Source organism: Trachypithecus francoisi, unplaced genomic scaffold (assembly GCF_009764315.1).
Source record: "Trachypithecus francoisi isolate TF-2019V2 unplaced genomic scaffold, Tfra_2.0 Lachesis_group11, whole genome shotgun sequence".
Lineage (NCBI taxonomy): Eukaryota > Metazoa > Chordata > Mammalia > Primates > Cercopithecidae > Trachypithecus > Trachypithecus francoisi.
In genome coordinates this window covers 31,955,348-31,970,755 of record NW_022681456.1, presented here as the reverse complement: position 1 = coordinate 31,970,755, position 15,408 = coordinate 31,955,348, and the positions used below count along the sequence as shown (strand labels likewise).

General features: G+C 40.4%; 1 protein-coding gene across 2 annotated transcripts in view; it reads left to right on the top strand.

The window, feature by feature from the left end:
- UTP20 (UTP20 small subunit processome component) overlaps positions 1 to 15,408 on the top strand; it is a 109,233-nt gene that overhangs the window by 23,831 nt on the left and 69,994 nt on the right. For both annotated transcript variants that reach the window (XM_033220907.1, XM_033220908.1), the window contains exons 16-23: positions 1,906 to 2,056; positions 2,692 to 2,754; positions 3,849 to 4,007; positions 5,410 to 5,486; positions 7,350 to 7,429; positions 7,658 to 7,898; positions 13,007 to 13,192; positions 15,067 to 15,157. In XM_033220907.1, the coding sequence (XP_033076798.1) occupies positions 1,906 to 2,056; positions 2,692 to 2,754; positions 3,849 to 4,007; positions 5,410 to 5,486; positions 7,350 to 7,429; positions 7,658 to 7,898; positions 13,007 to 13,192; positions 15,067 to 15,157 (1,048 nt within the window). The remainder of the gene's footprint in view (positions 1 to 1,905; positions 2,057 to 2,691; positions 2,755 to 3,848; positions 4,008 to 5,409; positions 5,487 to 7,349; positions 7,430 to 7,657; positions 7,899 to 13,006; positions 13,193 to 15,066; positions 15,158 to 15,408) is intronic.

The window sequence follows — 15,408 nt, the reverse complement described above, 5'->3', positions numbered from 1 at the left end:
TTAAACTTCTCGTACTTTCACCCTTGGTATAAACAATTGAAGGTGGCTGTAGAAGTTGAAACAAAAGACACACATAGCACAGAATGGGGCCCATGTTCCCCCTGGGGAAGGCCATCTTGCCTCCCAGCCAGGTGGCTCTTAAGCCTTGGAGACACAGAGATGTCCAACAGGAGTGGCTCTGGTTTTGAGGGCAGGGGCATAAACTTGCAGAGTAGACACAGGATTCTGTTCTCTTTGCTGTGCTAGTGGACTGATGAGCACCTAGGTTTCACAGCCAAGACTGCCTGGTTTTGAGTCTTGAATCCACCACTAACTAGCTCTGTAGCCTTGGGTGACTTAGTTAACCTCAACTTGATTATCTCTCAAAAAGGGATAGTGAAGAAAAAAAGGAAGGAATCAAAATCTCACCTTGTAGAGATTAAGTTGTACAATGCATACAATAATAGTAATAAACAATTGCATTGATTGTGTCCTTATGTGCACATTATGTACATTGTTTAATCTTCACAACAACTCCATTATGTGTGGGTACTGTGAGCAGTATAGATGGGGGAACTAAAGTTTCAAAAGAAAGCCCTAGTCTGAACTCCTGATGAGTCTCCTTTCTTCCGCTCTTGCCCTGCTGCTTCTAAGTGTAGGACATGCCACTCTTTTGCTCCCCACCCTCTAATACGGTGCTTCTCAACTGGGAGCAACCCTGGAGACTTTCTGACTGTCACAGTGGGGGGAAGGAGCACTGTTACTGGCATCTAGTGGGTGGGGGCCAGGGATGCTGCTGAGCCACCTGCAGTGGGCAGCACCGCCCTCCACCACAAAGAGTTCTCTGGCCCAGAATGTTGGTAGTGCTACCGTAGAGAAACCTTGCTCGAGAGGTATCCCATCTCACTCCGTATAAAATCCAGTGTCCTCATCATGTTCCTCGGGGCTCTGTATGAGCTAACCCCTGGCTATTCTGACATCTTCAGGCACTCTTCGTTAGCTCAGTTCCAGCTGAGATGGTCTCCTCGATGTTCCTGCAGACAAGCACACCTCACAGTTGACATTGCAGTTCCCTCTGCCTACAATGCTTTTCCTTCAGATACCCTTTTAGCTCACTTTTTCACTTCCTTCGGTCTCCTCCTTTTACGAGCACCCCTGTATCAAATGGTGCTTCTCTTCAGCCCCACACCGTCTCCCCACAACTCCCTGCATGCCAATCTTTGTCAAGCCTTTTTCCCCTGGTTTACTTTTCTCCACGTCACTCATCACTGTCATAGTACTTATTTATTGGCTGCTTTCACCTACTAGAATATAAGTTTCAAGAAAAGGAACTTTGTCTTTTGTTAACTGCTCTATCTACAGTATCTAGAAAAGTCACAGTACATAGTAGGTATTCAGTAAATATTTGTTGCATAAGGATGGTACTAAGAGGTTAAGCAACTTGCCTGAGGTTGCACCGCTCATGACTGATGGGGCTAGATTCAACTCTGGGCTGCCCTACCCCAGAGCTCATGTGTCAGACCACTCATCTCTATTACTTTCCTGATTAGCTTGGTGCCTGGCACATGACAAACACTTAATAAATATTACATATATGTATTTTTTAACAAAGACTATGTATATATATATCATATGGCTGTCATTTACAACTATGTGGATTGAAGAGGCAACATTGGAGTCTAGCATATTCTACTCCCTCCTCTGCCTGCAACTAGCTGTGTGTCTTTGCATACGTCACTCATTATCACTCATTATTGCTAGGCCTCAGATTCTTTATCTATGAAGTGAGCCAAATGTCCACATGAGACTTTTGCCTGTTACCTTTTACATTTTCTTCATCAGTGATCATTTTCTGTGGCTTATACTATAGTCTAGATACTCTGGGTCATATGGTGCAGTTTGGGTCTAATGAACATCTCGTTGCAGAACCTTTCCTCTGGAGCCATCTGTGTTGCTGTTGGCTGATCTCTATTATCAGAGATTATCTTTGTGTGGCTGCAAAGGGCCACTTTCCCAGGAGGCTTTAATGGAATTATTTCCCAAGTTACAAGCAAACATTTCAACTGGTGTATCCAAGGTAATGGTGTTTTGTGGTAGTGTGTCCACAGTCTTTCTTCTCCTGTTTCTATATGGACTGCAGTGATTTTTAGAGCATCTTAGTTAGAAAGTGTTGCCATGGGATGATTTCTGTTTAAAGCAATGATTCTTAAATGTTGGCCTGCAAACTGATTGCAGTAGGATTAGTTAGAGAGATTAACAAAAATACAAATTCTGGGTCCCTACCCTCAAAGATTCCAATTCAGTAGGGCTAGGGTAGAACTGAAAAATTAACATAGTTTTTTTTTTTTTTAAGTCTTCTAAGTGGTTCTCCTGCTCATTTAGGTATGCAGAAATACCTGAATATTGTACATTATTTAGGAATAAAAATCACTAACTTTAATTGAATCATCAGCTTAATCAACTTCTTTGTATTTATTTACAGACACGGTTATAGTGTCATAGTTCAAAGAAACTACTAATTGTTCCATGTACTATTTTAACTAGGTGTTGGTTGGTGTTGAATATGAAATAAGGGCTAGAATAGGCACGTATTACTCTGGTCAAATGGTATTTTTTTTATAATAGTGTAAAACTTAAATCTTGCTGACTGTGAATCAGTTTCTTTTTATGGTTAAACTCTGGAATTTGAAAGATGCCTTTTACTTTCTCCAGATTCGGCTTTTGACAATAAGGATCCTAAATCATTTTGATGTCCAGCTTCCGGAATTAATGGAGGTATTTTAACTGTTTGAGTGGGTAGGTTTTAAAAAAAATATAGTTTTACATATTATTGTAGTTTCCAAAATGATACCTTTGCAGAAAATTAATGCACTATATATCTATCATAAAAATTGTTTTGTTTTTTTTTTTTTTGGTAACTCTTACTCCTGTCTACCCATAAAGTCACCACTGGAAATCCACCGTTAATTGGTGAATATTCTTTCAGACTTTTTGAATACACACACACACATAATTTAAACAAATGATATCACGGGGTTTTTCCATATGATTACCTCTATATCTGCCTCATACCTCATTTCTTTTCTTTTTACGGGGTCTCACCCTGTCACCTAGGCTGGAATGCAGTGGCGTGATTTTGGCTCACTGCAATCTCCGCCTCCCTGGCTCAAGCGATCCTCCTGGCTCAGCCTTCCAAGTAGCTGGGATTATAGGTGCCTGCCACCACGCCTGGCTAATATTTGTATTGTTAGTAGAGATGGAGTTTTGCTGTGTTGGCAAGGCTGGTCTCAAACTCCAGACCTCAAGTGATCTGCCCACCTCATCCTCCCAAAGTGCTGGGATTACAGGTGTGAGCCGCTGTACCCAGCCAGTATCTATCTCATTCCTTTTGAAGTTTGAATACTACTCCCAGTTGAGAATGTTTTATTTAGCCATTTGCTTCTTGATGGATGGTTGGGTGGGTTTTGCATTTTTTTAGGGTTTCAAACAATACTGCAGCGAACATCCTTATACAGATATGTTTATGTCGGGAAATAGTTCCATAATGCAGATTACTAGGAGTAAATTTGTGGAGTGAAAGCATGTATATATTTTTATTTCGACAATATTGCCAATCAATTTGAATGACTTGAGAATGATTTTCCTGTTTTTTAGTTGTCATTTATGCACTAGACACTAAATTATCTACCAAGAAGTAAATGTTATGGGGAGAAAAGAATCATTTACCAAAACAAAAGTGTTGCTTATTTCATTAAAAATATTCACATATTCCAGTTTTTCTCTTTTTAGACCTTCGGTCACATTTAATGTTCATTTTGGAAAATAAGAATACTGACTGGTCTTCTCCATGGTTTTCTCTGGGTATTCAGGATGACGGGCTCTCCGAGCGGCAGTCTGTCTTTGCTATATTACGCCAGGCAGAACTTGTTCCAGCAACTGTGAATGACTATAGAGAGAAGCTTCTTCATTTGAGAAAACTAAGACATGATGTGGTGCAGGCTGCTGTCCCTGATGGGCCGTTACAGGAGGTAAAAATAGTGTTTTGTGTTTTTTTTCCTTTTTAATTCATGCTTTAAATCCTATTTTGGTAGGCATACCAAGTAGTCACCAAAATAATAATAATAATTTAAAAATAATAAGGGAAATCCCCAGTTCTCTTACATGCTTTGAGTTAAATAGCTCTGCCAGCTTTTTCAGTAGTAGGAATAATTTAGTGTTCTCTGTTTCAGGCTTGAGCCACCGTACCTGGCCATGTTAGTACGTTGTTAGAAATGAGTAAGCAGGGGCTCATTGAACCTGAGTAATGCAGGTAGGTAGGTAGGTAGGTGGGTAGTGGCAACAGGAGGACTCAATGTCAGATTTAAAGCCTGCTCTTCCCTAGATTTGTTTGCTGCTGCAGAACATCAGCCCTCTATGTTTGTTTGTTTGTTTTTTTGAGACAGAGTCTTGCTCTGTCGCCCAGGCTGGAGTGCAGTGGCATGATCTCTGCTCACTACAAGCTCCGCCTCCCGGGTTCACGCCATTCTCCTGCCTCAGCTCCCAAGTCACTGGAACTAGAGGTGCCCGCCACTACACCCAGCTAATTTTTTTGTATTTTTAGTAGAGACGGGGTTTCACTGCGTTAGCCAGGAGGGTTTCGATCTCCTGACCTCGTGATCTGCCCTCCTCGGCCTCTCAAAGTGCTGGGATTACAGGCATGAGCCACCACACCCGGCCCAGTCTTCTATGTTTTATATCAGGGTTTTCATTCCGTGACCCTTGAAGATACATCGCAGACCCCTTTGGGAGTAAGGCCAAAGGGAGGCATTCTCCCTTCAGTCAGAAGAGTTCTTCTCTTACCTGTTTTATGTATTAGGATCTTCTGTTTCATTTGGATAAAAGACTGCTGCTAGAATATATACAAACACCTCACCCCTAAATAGTAATAAAACCACCAGTCTGGATGGTGCCTCCCTAGCACATTACTCCCTAGTAATAATGACCCTTATTCCAAAAGGTGACTGGGAAACTTTGGACCTTCTGACTGAACTTGCAAAGCCTCAGTCATTCACAGCATGTTTCCTTGCGTTCTTTGGCATGTGTGCATTACTGACTACTGTTGAAGTTTTGTCTTAATCTGGTGACAGCAACATTTGTTAGAAGGGAATTTAATCATTAGTCAAATCTGTACATCTAAATGAATGAACACCTGGAGTGAATTTGAATGCTATATTTGCTGCAGTGATTCTTATATTTTAAATAGTGAGTGACATTTTGGGGAGAAGAGGAAAATTAGTATACAATGAATTTTGGATTGGTGCCTGCAATTTTTTTTCGTATCGCATAGGCTTCTTTCCAAACCTCAGGTTGTCCAACTTGAGATGTTTGCATTTCAGTACTTCTGTATTGTATTTCATTACCCACTATTAAACTAGTCTCCTGTAATTGCAGGTGCCGCTTCGTTATTTGTTAGGCATGCTATATATTAATTTCAGTGCACTCTGGGATCCTGTTATTGAACTCATAAGGTAAACATGGGTTAAATGGGATGAAACTATTATACTTTAATTACTGCAGAATGATGGGGCCCAGATTATACTCCTCCTAGGTATGATTTAAATGAATGAGTATATATGGTATTTACAGTACTTGAAATCCTTTGTGAGACAAGGTGAATTAAAAATAAACATGAAGAATTCTCTCTGATGCCACATCTTCAGTAGTTCAATGTTGTATGTGTGTCTCTTTGTGTGTTGAAATAACTTTGGAGGAGTTTCTCTTTCTGCTTTTTATGATACTTTTGTGTTCTTAAAATTTGTTACAGCAAGGAAGTATAATAGTTGCATAATTTGATTTCTATATATTGAGTCACTGAGCCATACTTTAAAAATAAAGACTTTTTCAAAACCTTGCTGTCTAGCATCCAAAATCCCTTTAGCCCCAAAAAGCCTTCAGTGGTCACGTGGAAAATACATGCTATAGGCCGAGTGCGGTGGCTCATGCCTGTAATCCCAGCACTTTGGGAGGCTGAGGCAGGCAGATCACCTGAGGTTGGGAGTTCGAGACCAGCCCGACCAACATGGAGAAACCCCATCTCTACTAAAAATACAAAATTAGCCAGGCATGGTGGCGCATGCCTGTAATGCTAGCGACTCGGAAGGCTGAGGCAGGAGAATCGCTTGAACCTGGGAGGTGGAGGTTGCGGTGAACCAAGATTGCGCCATTGCACTCCAGCCTGGGCAACGAGCAAAACTCTGTGTCAAAAAAAAAAAAAGAAAAGAATATACACATTATGGCTCATGTGTAGTAATCTGTCTTCAGACATTTGTCTTCAGATAATACACACTCACTTTTTTATCAGATTGGAAATACGTCATGTGAGGCCTTTCAAACCCCCAATGATTAGTTATTCTTATTTGACAGAATAAGAGAGTTAACATTTATAGACCAATCCCTTTACAATTTGAAACCAATTTGTCTACCTTTGCTACCCTTGTCTACCTTTTCCTACACTTTGTCTACCTTTTACTACCCTTCAAAGCCATCAAAACCAATGTGCCAAAAGCAAGATTCTCCCAACATCAGCTTCATTATTTTGTTTATTATACTTTCAGAAGAGAGAATTTGACATATGTGTTACCAGTAGCACAGTGTCAACAGCGTTGGTTCTTCAATTACTGAATGTCATGAGACATTCTCCCTAGTGGCTGGGCTGTCTTCCTGTTGGGTACCTCTGTTTGGAAGGACAGAAACAACAACATACCTGTTGGTTTGTTTTCTGAGTAGAGTCAGTCTGCAACATATACAGTTCATGTCATGTATAAAGTTTATGCATACTCTTAGAAAATTACTGACAGAGTATTCGAGAGTATTGTTGCTAGGATATCAAACTACATAAGCACTTTATGTGATCCATCTAATGTCTCCTTTTAAGTTCTGAAAAGTATGTTTCATGTAGTTAGTAAATGTTTATTTTGCCTTTGTGTTAATAAGTGTATTTAAATTTGGTGAAGGAAAACTCACTATTTTTAAGTTAGTTTTGAGCAAACTGACTTTTCTCTCCAGAGGGCTCCTTCTTCTCTTAATGGATCTTATTCATGCCCCATGCCCCAGTTTTATTAGTGTGCCTTTAAAAATTATTTTCTCTTAAGGATCTACTTACATTTTAAAAAATACTCTTTAGTGCTTTATGACTATAAAAATAATTTATGCTCAGTGCAGGCATTTTGAAATATATAGAAAAGTGCAAAAGGTGTTTATGACTCCACACTGAGGGATAACCTAATTAACATTTTAGTTATATCCTTTCACTCTTTTTTTTTTTTTTCTGTGAGCAATCTTAAAATGACCGTTCCACACTTTTAGTTTTGTGATTTTTTTTTTTTCCATAGTTCTCATGCACACGAAATGGAAAATAAGCAATTTTGGAAAGTCTACTATGAGCATCTAGAAAAAGCAGCTACACATGCTGGTATGTAAGGGGTTGTGAGGAGGCTGCAAAGAAAAATGGCTAACTGTTTTGTTTTTACTGCCTAATTACTCACGAAATTGGAAAACAGAGATGAAACATATATTATCTTGATAACTTTTGGGAGTGACATTGTTTCCTTACATTATAGAGAAAGAAATACGCTCTCTTGAGGAAATACTTAAGATAAATGTTGATATTTGTCTGGTGGTTTTGACAACTTTCTTGCAGAGAAAGAACTACAGAATGATATGACAGATGAGAAGTCCGTTGGAGATGAAAGTTGGGAGCAGACCCAGGAAGGAGATGTTGGAGCTCTTTATCATGAGCAGTTAGCATTGGAAACTGACTGTCGGGAAAGACTTGACCACACCAACTTCAGATTCCTGCTCTGGAGAGCTCTGACAAAATTCCCAGAAAGAGTAGAGCCACGGTCCAGGGAGCTTTCCCCGCTTTTCTTGAGATTTATCAAGTAAGTTTCCTCTTCTAAGAATATGTCCCCGGTGGGGCATGAAGAAGAGAACGTGAGAAGTATTAACCTCCCAAAATGGGCTGAGTTCTTGTTTTTTTGTTTTTTGTCTTTTTTCTTTCTGCTTCCAATCATCTATTCGGCTGAGTTCTTTATACATCTGTCACATTTTCAAATCATTGGCGCAGCTATAAATCACTGGTTCTATCAGATAACGACTAAACCAATTTAGTTCACCGTTTAATTTTGATCTGAATCACAATTTAACCAGCACACCAATGGTATTAATAAATACTTCCAGGTTACAGTATAAGAAGGGCCACATTGAATTTGATTCATGTAGAAAGGCCTTATTGTTTCTTGCCCTGTTAGTCATGATTTTATTGCCTGCCTGGGGCTTGAGGGTATTTTCCAGTGACCCAGCACCAACACTGCTTGGGGCCTCTTGGTGTTTCTGCCTGTGATGCTGAGGAATAACAAGAGTTTTCTGGAGCATTCTTTTGTTTTGCCTGGATATGCTATGTGAGAGTCTGATTATATTAAAATTAAAGATGAGGGGTGTGGTGTGCAGAACATTACTAAGTAGTACATAAAAAGCATGTTTCACTATAGTAGTTTCCTGGGAAAATGCTGTAGGGTTAGGTCAAGCAGGCCATAAACCACAACATGCCTGGCTTGTTCAGAGAACAGGAAGATCTGAGTGGTTCTAGCAGAGTGCTCCAGGGAGGACATGGTTGGAGATAAGGGCAGAAAGTCAGCAGGACACGAAAGTGTGTAGGCCTTTAAGTGAAAGGAAGGACTTTGGCTCTTACTTTCGGTGACATGAGAAGCCATTTGGAGGTTTAAGCAGAAAGCTGACCTGACCTAGGTTTTCTTAAGGATTTTTATGGCTGCTGTGTTGAGAATAGACTGTAGAATGACATTGGTGAGAGTAGAGAGACCAGTCATGAGGAGATTGCAAGTCCAGGCAAGAAGTGATGGCGACTTAACCAAAGTTATAGCAGTGAAGATGGGTATTTTTTGAATGATTTCAATTCGATAAGATACATTTATGAAAGGTTACAACTAGATCAGCCTGTGAGATTTGCCGCAGATGTGGGATGGGTGTGTGTGGTGGGGAGTGGGACAGGAAGGAGGGAGGGAAGGAAAGGGGGAGGGACAGAATCAAGGATGTTCCCTAAGACTTTGGCCTGAGCAACCAGAAGAAAGTTCCCATTTACTGAGATGGGAGGAATGCAGGAGTTGCAAGTTTGTCAGGGAGAATTAAAAGTTCATTTTTAGATGTTTTAGATTTGGGACACTGAATAAATAACCAAGTAGAGTTGTCACGTGGAAAGGCATTTAATTTAGAAGTTCAAACCTCAAGGGAAAGGTTTGATCTGGAGATAACAAATTGGAAATTATCAATATATGGATGGTATTAAAGATCAGATAGGGGAATAAAGTCATCTAGAGCATAACTGTAGAGAGAAAAGACTTTCGGGGACTGATACCAATATTTCGAAGTTGGGAGATAAGGAACCAGCAAAGGAAGCCAGGAAAGAGTGATAGAAGAAGAAAGACCACTTGGTATCCTGGAAACCAAGTGAAGAGACTAAAGGCGGCCATAATCAGTTGACTCACATATGTCTGAGAAATCAATCAGTTGAGGAATAAAGTGACCATTGGCTTTGGAGTGACCTTAGAGTGACCCACATGAAGGTGACCTTAATGAGTTGTTTTGATTAATCTGATAGGGATGACAACCTGATTAAAATAAGCTCGGCCAGGCACAGTGGCTCATCATGCCTGTAATCTCAGCACTTTGGGAGGCCTAGGCAGGTGGATCATGAGGTCAGGAGATTGAGACCATCCTGGCTAACACGGTGAAACCCTGTCTCTACTAAAAATACAAAAAATTAGCCGGGCGTGGTGGCGGGCACCTGTAGTCCCAGCTACTTGGGAGGCTGAGGCAGGAGAATGATGTGAACCCGGGAGGGAGAGCTTGCAGTGAGCTGAGATCACGCCACTGCACTCCAGCCTGGGCGACAGAGCGAGACTCCATCTCAAAAAAAAAAAAAAAAAAAAAAACTCAAGAAAGAGGAAAAGAAAACTGAAAACAGCAAGTTTTTGTAGTGAAAAAGAAGCAGACATAGGGATGTAGGTGGAGGGAAACGTGGGGGCAGAGAGGGAGCTGTTGTTGAGGTTAAGACAGTGTTGGCTGGGCACAGTGACTCACACTTGTAATCGCAGCACTTTGAGAGGCCTAGGTGGGCAGACACATGAGATCAGGAGTTCAAGACCAGCCTGGTGAAATCCCGTCTCTACTAAAAATACAAAAATTAGCTGGGCATGGTGGTGTGTGCCTTAAGTCCCAGCTACTTGGGAGGCTGAGGCAGGAGAATCACTTGAACCTGGAGGCAGAGGTTGCAGGGAGCTGAGATCGTGCCACGGCAACTCCAGCCTGGGCAACAGAGACAGAATGAGACTTTGTCTCTGCTCCCAGAAAAAGAGTTAACAGTGTGTATGTATGTGATACCAGTGCAAATGATCCAGATGGAAAGGGAAAATTGGTAATGCAAGAAAGGATAGAAGGGCTAGAACCAGCCGGGCGCGGTGGCTCACACCTGTAATCCCAGCACTTTGGGAGGTCGAGGTGGGGAGATCACAAGGTCAGGAGTTCAAGACCAGCCTGGCCAATATGATGAAACCCTGTGTCTACCAAAAATCCAAAAATTAGCCAGGCCTGGTGGCCTGCACCTGTAGTCCCAGCTACTTGGGAGGCTGAGGCAGAAGAATCGCTTGAACCCAGGCCACGGCACTCCAGCTTGGGTGACAGAGTGAGATTCTGTCTAAAACAAAAATAAAAGGCTAGAATCATGTCTTCAGATAGGTAAGAGGAGATGGATACAGTGCATAAATTCAAAGGTTTGCATGAATAATTCATTCTGGCAAGGCACAAGCAAAGATGTAGCAGGTCAGTAGATATAGTGGCAGAAGAGCAATGATTTTCTCTTTTTCAAATAATTCTTTGGGCATAAATTTATAGAATAAGAATGATGTTTAGCTTTTTTTGCTTTGTTTTGAGGGTTATATAAAATAACGTTTATCAGTTTTTTTAATTACAAGGGCTATACATATGCCAGCTGGCATTTGTGGTATTAGTAGCATATAAACTTCATACCATGTTAATTTTCCAAGTTTTTCCCTAAAGAATCAGTTTACCCCATAACTTAAGGATAAGATCTTACTCTAACGGTACGAGATGCTGTGGGGTAGAGGTAGAAACAGGAGCCTGTAACAGGGAGTGGGTCTCTGAGTTTAGAAAGATTTAGAGACTAAAGATACACAATTCTAAGAAATGTTTAAATTAATACTGGTTGGCATGGATTACCTGTAAATAATACATTTATAGATGATCTGAACTAATGAAAAACCCAAATGTCACCTTGAATTATGACTTTGAAGTATATTATAGGCTTTTTATTTTTTGGCTAGCAATTTATATTTCTAAATATGTTTCAACTAATTTGTGAATCCCTTGTAAACATTCTCTGAGATGAACCAAACCAGAAACAAGAACAAATGACTAACAATGGCAACAGCATGCTAATAAAAGGTTATATTTAGTGAGTACTTACTGTGTGCTGGGCACTCTTATAGATGCTTTATGTGAATTGTTTTATTTAATAGATGAAAGAGTGAACATGCTGTTCATGGAGATAAAGGTTACAGAGTGTAATATGTGGTTGATTGAATGTTGCAAGTATAATAGGTATGTTATTAAGTGGATGATGGTGTAGTTTGTAACTTGCAGAAACTTTACTTGTTTCATTCATCCAGTTTTTGATTTATTAAGTGCTAGAATCTACTGCTAGATGAAAATACCCAGTACCATAGTGTCCCAGCCCTCAGATTGTAGTTTAATGTTATTGGTCTGGAGGTTAACTTGGGCTAAGCTAGAGTTTCTTTTAGGAGGGTTGGTAGGGTGCTATCCTATTTTATCAGTGTGTTTTTGAGTGAGGACTTGAAAGGCCATCCAATCAGTTTCCTAGCTTCTTTAGCCCAGTGCCCTGCATTCAATAGACAACAAAAGGTTGTTTGGATGAGTGAGTGAAAGTGACACAAACTAATGCATTAAATGACAGACTTCAAGATAATATTAATTAATTGCAACATTGGACTAAAAATAAAGGATGAAATTTAATAAGAACAAAGTGAATACTGTATTAAGCTTAGCTGCACAAGCCAAGAAGAGATAAAACATAAAGACCCATTGATTTTCATTACATGGACATTCAGTTTCAATCTTTGTCATGTTGTGGCTGCTCAAAAAATTTCTGGAAATGGTAGTTCCATCTGTCTTATCAATCCATACCTGGAGGACTAAATTTTGTGGTACTTTCAAGAGAACTTTGGCAAAGTAGAATGTATCTGATGGAAAGTGACCAGCACAGTCCTAATGCTATACTTTAATCATTTAATATCATACATCCCTAACCCCTCATCCCCCAGTGATGGTTCCAGAGACAGGGTGGCTGATTTCCACTTAGTCCAAAATAGGCATTTCAAATATTTTCAATAGTATAACAGTGGACGGCCGGGCGCGGTGGCTCAAGCCTGTAATCCCAGCACTTTGGGAGGCCGAGACGGGCGGATCACGAGGTCAGGAGATCGAGACCATCCTGGCTAATACGGTGAAACCCCGTCTCTACTAAAAAATACAAAAAACTAGCCGGGCGACGAGGCGGACGCCTGTAGTCCCAGCTACTCGGGAGGCTGAGACAGGAGAATGGCGTGAACCCGGGAGGCGGAGCTTGCAGTGAGCTGAGAGCTGGCCACTGCACTCCAGCCTGGGCGGCAGAGCCAGACTCCATCTCAAAAAAAAAAAAAAAAAAAAAACAGTGGAATGGGCTATCTTCTACAGTTAGTGATTGGCTTGTCAAATAGCATACTAAAGAAGGGCCAAATTAAAAAAAAGAGTAATATTGTGGAAGCTTGACTAAGGTGCCACTGATGTCTCTTCAGTGTGTGAATCTGTGAGCTGTGGACATCTCTCATGAGCAGAATCAGGACCTTTCAGATTGGTGTGCATTCTTTATCAGTCTCCTGTGACTTTCTTTCCACGGTAGCAATGAGTATTACCCAGCAGATCTGCAAGTTGCTCCAACCCAGGATCTGCGGAGAAAAGGCAAAGGGATGGTGGCAGAGGAAATCGAAGAGGAACCTGCCACAGGAGATGATGAAGAGTTGGAAGAAGAGGCAGTGCCCCAGGATGAATCCTCACAGAAGAAGAAGACAAGAAGAGCCGCAGCAAAGTAAGTTCACCATTGCTGAAAGATCACAGATCCACAGTTCTAGGAGGAACAGGAAGAGGTCTCTATGGCTTTATACAAAATCAACTACTCAGATAATTATTTACATAAGCACTACATCTTCCTGGGATTTTCTTTAACGGCCTAAAACTGTCAGTCTTCCAAGTTTTTTGGTTGGTTACTTATTATTAGTTTTTTCTTGGTTAACCACATAATGTTAGTTTGGGGGACTTTTGAGAGTCGTCTAGTTGTAGCTCCTTTTTATAGATGAGAACTTTGGGACCTGGAGTGTTTGGATGTTCTTTTGACCTTTGTCGTTCACTTTCCCAGCATGAGGGTATTGTGTTTACATCCTAGGGGAACATGTAATGGAACATCCTTTTTCTTATAAATAATCATGTTAGCACTTTTTTTTTTCCTTCCACCTACCTTCCCCACCATCCTGTTAGCACTTTTCTCTGCCTTTTAACTTGTCTCCTACTGGTTACTTTTTTCTCATGCTGTTGTTACACTCTCTTTCTTATTCTCTTAGTTGTTGTTTTATCTAAATTGTTAGAAACCTAAAAGAACTGATCAAGCTTTTAGAAGGTACTTCAGCTTACTTGATGATTGAATTGACTATCTCATGTCTCCTGGATTGGTGCAAATGTTATTTTAACACTTTAGATCTCAATCTGATACGCCCATTTGTTGCGTATTTCCCTTGAGCCATTTATTAGTTCATCCATTCAACAACTGTATTGAGTACCCTTTGCTAAGTGCTGGCGTGCAGGGATGAATTGTACAGAGCCACTGCAATGCAGGAGTAATAGTCAATCCTGCCTGGGTGAAATATTTTTATAGGAGAAATATTTTTAAAGAAGGTATTGGAGCACAGTAAGGAATTCCAGGCGTGGTGGCTCATGCCTGTAATCCCAGTACTTTGGGAGGCCAAGGTGGGTAGATCACTTGAGGTTAGGAGTTTGAGACCAGCCTGGCCAACATGGTAAAACCCTTTCTCTACTAAAAATATAAAAATTAGCCAGGCGTGGTGGTGCACACCTGTAATCCCAGCTACTCGGGAGGCTGAGGCAGGAGAATCACTTGAACTCAGGAGGCAGAGATTGCCGTGAGCTGAGGTTGTGCCACTGCACTCCAGCCTGGGCCACAGATTGAGACTCCATCTTGAAAAAAAGAAAGACCCAGGGAAGGCCCTCTGATGCTGAAAGATGAAAGTTTGCCAGACAGCTAGAACAAACAAGGTCTTGTCCACTAACAGAAATAGTGTGTGAAGCACAGGGGCAGGAAAGATTACTGCCAGCCTTCATGTCACTATACACTATACACTCTCCCCTTTTCCGTGGTTTCACTTCCCACGATTTCAGTTACCCATGATCTACCACAGTCTGAAAATACTCAGATATATTTCTTCTTCCTTCTTGGTGAGCAAGAGCCATTGGTTGCCTAAACCTGGACTTCTGTTGCCTGACATCTGTATTTACATTATGTGAAAGTGAGGGAGAATATATTCTACTACTTTTTGTCTGCCGCGTAGAACCTAGACGAGCAATAATTCCAAAAATCATCTGAGTTCAATTTTGGAATATTTTACTATTTTGGTTACTTTCTAATTTTTGTTCAATTTAAACCATTCTGAGCACACACTGAATGATTTTTTTGATGTGGAGAACCTGAATTTTAGGGACAGGACTGCCCAAAATATGAGATTTCTGGAGAATAATTTCCTAAATGTAAATAACTAAGTCTTGTTTGTTTAATAGTGAAACTATAGGCAGGGTGTTTGAAGTTCTAGTCAGAATAAAATTGTAGATAATGTCAGTTTAAGAAAATGATGTCAATTCTTTAAATCTGTAACACTCTGTTTTGTTTTTGTTTAGGCAATTAATTGCTCATTTGCAAGTTTTCTCTAAATTTTCAAATCCACGGGCCTTATATCTGGAATCCAAATTATATGAGTTATATCTTCAGGTCAGTAAAATAAACTCCTGGCACTATAATTCTTTGTGAACTTTTCTCTATTATTTTCTTTGTCAGAGTAGCTTAGATTTTCAATAATTGCTGAATAGGGCCTATGTCTACATTTTAAGTATTAAAGGCTTTTTAAAAAAATTAATAGACATATTTTCAGTTATCTTGAGAAACAATTTTAGCACTAACTTAGCTGATTTTGAAAGCATTTTGGGTGACTAAACATTGACTGGCTGTGTTAACAGTGAGAA